Source organism: Leptosomus discolor, chromosome 14 (assembly GCF_034619465.1).
Source record: "Leptosomus discolor isolate bLepDis1 chromosome 14, bLepDis1.hap2, whole genome shotgun sequence".
Taxonomy (NCBI): Eukaryota; Metazoa; Chordata; class Aves; order Leptosomiformes; family Leptosomidae; genus Leptosomus; species Leptosomus discolor.
The window spans coordinates 16,344,924-16,354,472 of NC_141404.1; the positions used below are offsets into that span (position 1 = coordinate 16,344,924).

Below are 9,549 nucleotides of genomic sequence, written 5' to 3' on the forward strand. Positions count from 1 at the left end.
AGGCCGCTCAAAGCCCCCTCCCCTGCTCGCCAGGTCGTGCAGACCAGGCTGGAGATGCACCGCCACCACCTTCTCCAGTCCCTGGGTACAAAAAGTCTGCAGAGGGGACAAGGGGACGCCACCACGGCAGAGCCAGCTGGGCCCCAGGCATCCAACCCGCCGGACAGCTGGCACTGGCACCGCGGCTGCCCGGCAAAGCCCGGAGCGCAGCTCCCGGCTGGGGGGGGACCCGTCCCTCCAGCGGGGCCTGGGGCTGGCGTGGCCACCCGACGGGGCAGGGCAGGGGCTGCCAGCGGCTGTGGCTGGGACACACGACGACACACAGACAGGGACACTTGCTACATCGATGGCTGCCAGCACCTCCTGTGGCAGGGAGGCAGCCGGGGCTTCTGGGGGGGTCCCGGGCTGCCGGTGACCCCCCCAGCTCCCCATCACTGGCCTGGTGCCTGCCTCCTCATCCCCTCCCAGTCCCCACCAGCAGGGCTGGGACTGGTGGAAAGGGGCAAATCACCCCCCAACCAAAACTCCCCCAAAGGCCTCCTCCATGGTGCGGGGTCATCGGCCTTCCCTCACCCTGGCACAGGGTGGGGGAGAGCCGGCGGGCACTGGCTGCCCCAGACCCTCCACCCCACGCAGCCCCCCCAGCTCTTCCTCCCTGTATTGGGAGACCCCTCTTCATGCCACCACGGTGGGAGCCTTGGAGGGGACAGCGTGGCCGTGGCCGTGGCCGGGGGCACTGACGTCCTCCCCAGCAGTGAGCGGTGCCCTCAGCCAGGGTCCCACCGTCGGCCTCACCCAGGCAGGGCGGGGGGGGATCAGCATCCTCGGCGCTATGGAGCGCGACCAATTTTGTCTTTTTCCTCTTCGTTTTTCGTTTCTCTTCTTTTTTTGCTTTGGGAGACCCAGAGCCTGGTCCCGGCTCGTGCCACCACCACGAGCAACACCCCCCATCCCCATCCCCGGGGCAGGGGAATGGGACGGGCAGCCGCCACGTGCCGCCCCAGCGCCGTCAGACGCAGATCTCTATTGCTGTGGCCAGGACCATCTGCCCTTTGCCTTTGTCCTGCCGTCCGTCTGTCCTGCTCGCCGTCCCTGGGGGGGCCGCGCTCGGTTCGGAGCTGCGGGGTCCGCTCCCTTCGGTCAGGACGGTCCTCTTGAGCGGGGCGGGGGTGCAGGTGCCGGCTGCCTCGTGGCGATGGGGACCGGCTGGGAGCTTGTCCCCGGCGTGCTTGCGGGAGCGGTAGGAGGGTCGTCGCCGCACCTCGGCCATCAGGTCGCACTTGATGAAGTAGAAGACCTCCTTGACGGGACAGCGCTTCTCAGGGTCGAGGGCCAGCAGGCGCTGGAACATGCGCAGGGCGCTGTCCGTGAAGCGCCGCCACTGCGAGGGCAGCCCCGCCAGCCGCCCCTTCTGCCACCGCACAAATTCCTCAAAGAAGGCGTCCGAAGCCGCTGCCGCCTCCCAGGGGAAGTTCCCGGTGAGGACGCAGAAGATGAGCACCCCAAAAGCCCAGACGTCGATGCTGGTGTCCACGGCGAAGCCCTCCGCCCGCCCGGCTTGGCAAACCTCGGGCGCCGTGTAGGGAATGGTGCCACTGATGCGCTTGACCCGGCAGCCCACCTTGCGGGTCATGCCGAAGTCGGCCAGTTTGACGCGGCGGCAGTCGCGGTCGAAGAGCAGGACGTTCTCCGGTTTGATATCCCGGTGCACCAGGCTCTTGCTGTGCATGTAGTCGAGGGCCAGGCCCAGCTGCTGCACGCAGCGCTTCACCAGCTCCTCGGGGAGCCCCACCTGCGGGCGCGGGGACACGGCGTCAGCCACCCGCCCCCGAACCCTGAGGTGATCCCACCCAGCTCGGGGACCGCCATAGCTGTGTGTCATTACACGTCCAACGCGGTCACAGCTGCTTTTATCTGGGGTGCTCTCTGCAGCGGGGAGATGAGTGATGGGTCCTGGGCTACCCTAGGGATGGGTGATGGGTCTCAGGACCTCTGGGGATGGGGGATGGGTCCCAGGCCACCCTAGGGATGGGTGATGGGTCTCGGGGCCTCCAGGGATGGATGGTGGGCCCCAGGCCACCCAAGGGATGGGTGATGGGTCTCAGACCTCTCCAGGAGATGGGTGATGGGTGTCAGACTGCCCCATGGGTGGGTGATGGGTCCCAGGCCACTCCAAGGAGATGTGTGGATGGGTCTCAGGCCACCCCAGGGATGGGTGATGAGTCTCAGGCCACTCATGGGATGGGTGATGCGTCCCAGACTTGCTTGTAGGTGCTTGTGGTCAGAGCCGACCCATACAGGGATGCCCGTCCCCCTCCCACATGGCCACCAAAGCCCAGCAGCAGCTTTGCTCAACACCCTGGGGATACCGAGCACACCCCCACACCCCAAAAAGGCTCCCATGGGAGGGGCAGGGGCTCCCACCTGTGGCGGGATGATGTCGAAGAGGTCCCCGCCAGGGGCATACTCCTGAGCGAAGACGTAGCAGTCCTCAGTCTCGAAGACCACGTCAAAGACCTTGATGATGAAGGGGCTGGAGGAGAGCGTGTTGGTGATGCTGAACTCCCGCAGGAAGTTCTTCAGCTTCGTCTTGCTCTTGTTGACGAACTTCAGGGCCATCTTGGTGCCTGTGGTGGGCAGGGGATGGGGGTGAGCCTGGGGCACGGTTGGGACATGCCGGGCACCCCGCTCCCAGCGCAGCCGCGTCCCCCCCATGTCCCCCGCCCCCCCCTCACCTGTGCTTTTGTGGGACACCAGGTCCACCTTGCCATAGGTGCCCTTGCCAAGCTCGCGGATGAGGTCGTAGTGCTTGCTGATGTCGGTGCCCGAGAGGGTGCGGATGGCCAGTGACTGCATGTCCTCAGTGATGAGGGGCACCCCGCAGCAGGCCAGCTTGCGCGACGGCTCTTGCTCAATCGAACCCGCGCTCATGGCTGCGCTGCAAGGCAGAGGCACATCACCGCTTTTGGGGGGTGCTGCAAAGCCGCCACACCCCCATCCCCATCCCCTCCCATCCCTGGGGCAAAGGGAGTCCGGGCTGCTCGGGGCGATGCTGAGCAGCACCCGCTGGTTGCCACCCCTCTGTCCCCCAGGGCCACCAACCCCACGGCTCTGGAGACGATGCTCCAGCCTCTGCAGGGGCTGCAGCCGCGCGGGGCAGGGCCGGGGGGTGCAGTGGCCCCTGCGCCTTGGACGCAGGGGGATGTCTGGGGGCAAAGTGAGGGCTTGGAGACTGGCAGAGCCAGGAGGGCAGGGACACAGGGACATGCACACACACACACACATTTCCTTGGCCCTGGTGTGTTCACAGCCACCACATGGGAACTGAGCTGAGGCCCTTTGAGGCTCCCCACTGCTGCCACAGGCCCCAATGGGGTCCCCAGGAGCTGGCCCTGTCCCCTCCACCCTCCTGCCTCTGCAGAGCACCAGAGCCAAGCCTGCCTTTGAGCCAGTGACGCTCCAGAGTGCGGCCAAGGCCACGCCACAGGCACCAAGGGGGACACGACGGCTCTGCAGCAAACCACTCCGTCACAGACCTCTGACCATCCATCAGCACAAACTCCCAGCTTTCCCCTACCAGGGTGCCGGGCGCCCTGGTGCAAAGTCCAGCCAGCAACACCCAGACACGGCACCCACCTTCCTCACTCCAACAAACCGGCAGCGGTTTTTCCTCGCCCTGGCCATCCCCACAACGAGAGCAGAGCTTGGACTCACCCGCCACATTGCCGCAGCAGCCAAACCACCCCAGGATCTCCTCGGAGGCCCTCAGGGCACTGCATCGCCCTCCATCACCCCCAAGAGCACAAACCCAGCACCCCACCAAGCCGCCCCACACTGCGAGCCTGCACAAGAGCGCGGCACGACCGCCCGGCGCAGAGCGACCCCCGAGCAGAGACGGGCACCCCGGGGCCGCTGGGTACCTTGGCAGATCAATCCGGCTGCTTTTGATTTTGTAGCAGATTGACAAAAATCATGGGACAGCAGCCGAGCGGGCGCTGGTTTATATTTAGATTTCTAATGCGGTGTCTCACCGGGGGGGGGGGGGGGGGGGGGGGGTGGAAACCTCCTGCTCAAAATGAATCCCGCTTGCCTCCGGCACCTGAGGGTCCGACGGGCGCTGGGAGCGCGGGTGGCCGGGGACGCAGCGTGGGCGCTCGGCGGCTGCGGCTGTGGCCTCCCACCCCTACGGGTGTTTTGCGGGCAGCGAGCCCACAGAAGCTCAGCGTGGCCGCACCGGAGGGTGCGCACAAGCTGCCCCACCATGGGAGGGAGCCCGGGCGATGCCCACGGGCTGAGTCCCGTGCCACGGCCACGCAGAGGCTGTGACAGCCACCCCAAACAGTGCCAGACGCCCCATGGGCACTCACAAAGCACCCACAGCACCCCGGGGTCAGGGTGCTGTCCGACACACAAGGATCCTCCCCGTCCTTTCCCAACAAGGCTGAGCCTGATCTCCAACCTCTCCCTCCTTTCTTTCCACCACCGTGCTGCCTCTCATCCCAAAGCAGAGCTCATCTTCTTAATTTATTATACTTTTTTTTTTTTTTTTCCTGGGAAGTTGGGCAAAAAATAGAAAAGGAACTTCAACATCATGATGTTCCAAAAATGTAACGGCTTGACTCATAAGATCTCCAAAGCAGCTCATCTCCATAGTGTTTTATTGGCCTCCTGGAAGAGGAGCACCATTTCAGCGTCTGGGTGCTGGAGGTGGAGGTGGATCAGCGCAGCAGCTCGATGGATGCATGACTAAAAACAGCTCCCAGCACCCTGCAAGAAGAATTCTGTCTACACTTGAATTTACAATCCTGCTCATCAATGTCTCTTAATTAACCGGTGTTGAAAGGCAATTATTCAAGTCAGCAAAGTTGGGGTTTAAGAAAAAAAAAAACCTGTGGCGTGAAGGACCGACAGCTGCTTAAAAGAGCTCTCCAAGCCAAGGGCTGTTTGCTTTCTGCCTTGGCTAAACCCGTTGGGTTTTCCAGGGAGCTCCTTTCCAACTGAGAAACACCCGTCAGAAACGGGTGTCCCACCACACCAGGTCCCCTGCCTGCTGCCTGCCTGCTGCCTGCCAGGCTTTCGCAGCCGCCCCAGGGCTCTGGCTGCAGCGTTTGCGGTGCTTTACGGGGCAGCAAACCCGGTGCGGCGCAGGTCGGCGGGGCAGGCGCGGGGCTGCTCTGCCGGGGGCGCTGCCAGGGACTCTGCACCCCGCTCTGTCACAGCTAACAGGAACATGGAGCCAACACCAGTCCCGAGGAAAACCAAACAGCGATGGCGGGCAAAATACCAATGCGCCGAGGTCGAAAGAAGCGTAAACGCAGAAGTTTTCATTAAAAATTGAAATGCTTTTGAAAACATGTTGGTTTTGACGTAAGCAGCAAAGCAGGGCAGCAGCGGGGAGAGGGAGCGAGGGCTCGTTTCCAGCTGGTTCTGCGCACTCACGGGGACAGCGGGGGACAGTGGGACGCGAGGGGGACGGTGCCAACACAGCAAGAGATGCTGCCAGCCTGGCACAGCCGGGGTCGAGGTCCTGCGTCCTTGGCTGCCTTCTGTGCCCATGCCAGTCGTGCCAACGCAACCGCCCGTGCAGCCGCGTGCCAGATCGGGTCAAACCAGAGCAGAAACGGGGCCTTTTCCCAGCACACCAGCTCCTCTCCCGCCTCCACGGCACAGCCCCGAAGCACCAGGGGAGAAGAGCCAGCACCGCACCTGAAGGAAGCCAAAACCCTCCCAGCACACGGTGCCTTGGCTCAGTTGTTTTGGGTGTTCTTGGAGAAGGAGCTTTTAAAAGCAGGGAGGAACGATGCGCATCCCAGCTGAGTCCTGGTGAAGGCCCCTGTGGCACGAGACCCTGGGCAAAGGGGCAGCGAAGATGGTGCCAAGCGGCACCAGGACCCCGCCGCTCACTGCAGGCGGTTCATGCCATCATCGCCGCATCCTGAACCATTTCTCCTACTATTCAGACTAAAATTGTTCTCTGTTTAAGCTTCAGAAGCATTTATCTCATTGAGCGAGGAGGATAATCCACCCACCTCTTCCTTTCTCCCTGGCAGGTATTTATAGGCAGCCACTCGTCTCCCGTCGGCAGCTGCCGCTCCTCTCCCCAAAGCTCCACAACTCCATCCCCAGCGCCACGGAGCAGCCCCCAGGAGGATGGCACTCCGCAGCCAGAGCCCAGCATCCCGCTGGGGACCGGGGCCAGCACCAACCCGCTCCTTGCAAGGGGAGGCTTTCCTCTGCTCCGCATCCGGCTCTGCTGCACACCCAGCCCTGGGCGCATCGGCTCTGCCAATAAGTAATTGCAAACTCATTAAGAGCTCATTGAGAGGAGGAGAGGCCGCCCGGGAGAGCTGCCCCAGGCTCCCAGCAGAGGAGGCTGCTGGAGCAGCGGCTGCTTGGAAATTAAGAGGGGAAGGGGGAAAAAATACCCTCCGGCCACATCGGAGACCGACAGGTCAGGAAAACAACCCAGTTATTGAGTGGGGCCAAAGGAAAAGGGGTTCGGGCTGAGCGCAACGCAGGGGTCTCTGTGGCCAGGCGGCACGCTGGAAGCCCGGCGAGGGGCCAGCACTGGCACTGTGGGCTGCTCCAGGGCAAGGAATTGGGAAGACAAAAGGAAGAACAACACGGGGCAGGGTTAGGGTCTCGACAAGACCCAGATTTCTCTTCAGAGAGGGGAGAAATGGGAAAGACCTGGCAGCCGGGAGGGCGCAGGCACATGCTGCTCTGCCCCTGCGGGTGCCCCGGCCACACCACGTGTGTTTGGCAGAGCTTTGATTTCCCTTCCTCCCCAAACCCTCCTGCAGCAGCGACGCTCACTACAACAGCAGCGTGCTCATTAATTATGGTGTAATTGGCATTAGTTATCAGCGGGTAACACTGACTGGAGGCCAGGGCACCCATCGGGAGGCAGCTCACTCCCTCCGCACCCCAGCCGGCTCCCAAACCTCCTCTTTTCTCTCCAAACCACCTACTGAACTGGCAAAGTCATTTCCAAGCGGGTGCTTGGTCCCACAGGAGCCATCCCCGCTCCTGGTCCTGCACCACCCCAGTGCTGCCCGTGCAGCGGCCAGGCAAGCTGCTGCCTCCCAGCACCCCCACTCCACTTCCAGCCTCGGCCGCCTCCATTCCCGCCTGACCCGGTTCCGGGGACATCCTCTCAACTCCTCCGTGCCACTGGGACCAGCGCACCAGTACGAGGCGTTATTAGCTGCGCTTCCCAGGGGCAGCGGCATGCCGGTGCCCAGGGAGGGCTCACAAAGGCACCTTTGCCTAACGAGGAAGATGTCCCTGTGGGCACAGGAGTGGGGGGAACAGGCATCTTGGTGGGGACTTCGAGCCACCGGTACCTGTCGCATCCAGACACCCTCTGGCCGGGCAAGGGGGCTGCCTGCAGGCAGCGCTACCCTCCGCCCAGGCCGCCCACTGCCTCCCATCCCGCCAAAAGCAGCCAAACACGTGTGGGGAGGGGGTCCCTTCGCCCACGCGCCACCCCAGGGCCCTCCGAAGCCGCTCAAGACAAGCCGAGTGTGTCCTGGATGTGGCCCATCACACGTGGCACTGAGAAACCGGCTGGCGGCTGCAGGAGGGCAGCATTTCGGGAACAGCCCCTCCGCCAGCATCCCATGACCCAGGAGGAGCAGCCACCCCCCGAAAAAGGCGATGGATAGGGCACGTCTCCATGTCCTCTCGCCTGCTCCGTGGCAGTGGGAAGGCAGTGGGAAACACTCGAGGGCTGCCTGCACCACGAGCCTGAACCTCCACCAAAGCGCCCGCAGCAACCGTGACTTCCCAGTGCTCCCAGTTTGAGCCACTTCTCCATGCACTGGCACTGAATTCCCAGTTATCCAGAGTTCCTCGTACCAGCTCCTTGCCCAGACTAGAGCTGACTGCCCGGCACCACGATTGGCTTCGGCAAAGCCAACGAACACCCAGAAGCGCACGGGTTCCCAGTCGGCGGGAGCTGTTCTCCAGGCAGGGACGTCTCAGCTGCGGGGCCGGGTCAGGTCCCGTCACACCCATCCACAGCATCCCCCACAGCGGGAACCATCTCCCATCCCAGCCGTGAGCCTGGGACAAGCTTCTTCAGGCTTTGGTCACAGGATGCAGGTTGCACAGGTGTATTTGGGAAGAGCAAATAAAGCAGTGCCTGGGCTCTCTCCTCCAAAAGCTCTCGCCATCCTCCCGAGGGCCGGGTGGCAGCTGCTCCCCGGGGAGCCACCACTCTCCCCTCCCGCCGCCATCCTCTGTGCCCTCTATGCTGCTCTCCCAGAGCTGCCAGTGGCATCGTCCCTGCCCTTGTCTGCACCGCGCCGCCTCCGTCCATCAGCCCCCAACAGCAGGACACTGGGGCTGCCTTTCAGCGCTTTGGCCTCCCGGGGTTTTTCCTGACGAGCAGGATGGCTTCGTTAGGACCTCAGCTCCTCCAGCCTCCAGCTCCTCCCGCCTTTGCTGCGCCTCGCCGCCAGCACCGGGGATTTATGATTACTTCATTGTTTGATTGGTTTCATCAGCCTGTCATCATCTCCCTCCCAAAACTCTTCTACCAGCGCCGGCAGCATCGCACGTTTGGGATCTGCAAAGACAAACGCCCCGAGCGGCACCTGCCCGTCGCCCTCCCAGTCGCCGCGGGCAGGGCCAGCCGGACCCTCGGCCCCTCTCGCTCTCGGGGGCAGTGGGGCGCGTCACCCTGGTGCAAAAACCAGCCCCGTCTGCACTCCGAGGGGCTTCACGGCCTTTACACGCGGTGGGACTGCGTCCTGCCCCGCGCGGACCCTCACGGCCGGAGCTGCTGTAACCCCGCAGCCCGGGCATCACTCCGGTGGCCCCCACCTCAGCCCCGGCTACCCCTGAGGGGGCTGCTCCCGGCTCTCCCCTGCCTCGTCTTCGCTCCCTCACTCCCCAGGCAGCCTCCCCCCGCAGCACCCCGGGCGGGGTACAGAACCACCTGGCTGACGGCCATGTCATGGCCACGCCGAGAGCCGGGCGGGTGGGGGGCTTGGCACACCCAGCTCGGAGCCTTCGCCTCTCGGTGGGCGACACCCCAACACCAGATCCAGCACCAGAGACAGGGGTGCTGAGACCGAAGCGCCCCAGCCCCCCACCCCGCTCACCAGTCCCTGAGCTGCGGCAGGACTCCCGGCTGGCGTCGCCCGCCCGTGGCCACAGCGCCAGCGAGGCCGGACCTGGAGGAAAGTGGGTCACGCTCCCCCTTCCCCAGCCGCAGCCGCCGAGAGGCTGGAGGCCGGATCCCGCACCCGCACCGCGCCGGCGGCGAGGGGAGATGAGGGGAGATGATGGTGAGGGAAGGCGAGGGGAGATAACAAGGGGAGATGGGGGAAGATGAGGGGAGACAGTGAGGGGAGACGAGGGGAGACAATGAGGGGAGACGAGGGGAGACAATGAGGGGAGACGAGGGGAGACAATGAGGGGAGATGATGAGGGCAGACGAGGGAAGATGATGAAGGGAGATGGTGAGGGGAGATGAGGGGAGATGGGGGAAGACGATGAGGGGAGAAGATGAGGGGAGATAAGGGAAGACGATGACGGGAG

The 9,549-nt window shown here is 63.9% G+C and overlaps 1 protein-coding gene across 1 annotated transcript; it reads right to left on the reverse strand.

Moving 5' to 3' along the window:
- Nucleotides 1-1,009: 1,009 nt before the first annotated feature.
- On the reverse strand, nucleotides 1,010-2,931 carry SBK1 (SH3 domain binding kinase 1). Its single transcript, XM_086473159.1, has 3 exons — nucleotides 2,736-2,931; nucleotides 2,425-2,627; nucleotides 1,010-1,792 (listed from the first exon to the last, which is right to left on the reverse strand). The coding sequence occupies exons 1-3, from the start codon at nucleotides 2,929-2,931 to the stop codon at nucleotides 1,010-1,012; spliced, it is 1,182 nt and encodes a 393-aa protein (XP_086329285.1).
- Nucleotides 2,932-9,549: the final 6,618 nt, after the last annotated feature.

Coding starts and splice junctions, on each gene's coding strand:
- SBK1 (XM_086473159.1), bottom strand. CDS start 2,931: ATGAGCGCGGGTTCGATTGAGCAAGAGCCGTCGCGCAAGCTGGCCTGC. Junction 2,628..2,735: donor GGTGTCCCACAAAAGCACAG/GTGAGGGGGGGG, acceptor TGCCCACCACAG/GCACCAAGATGGCCCTGAAG. Junction 1,793..2,424: donor TCGACATCATCCCGCCACAG/GTGGGAGCCCCT, acceptor CCGCGCCCGCAG/GTGGGGCTCCCCGAGGAGCT.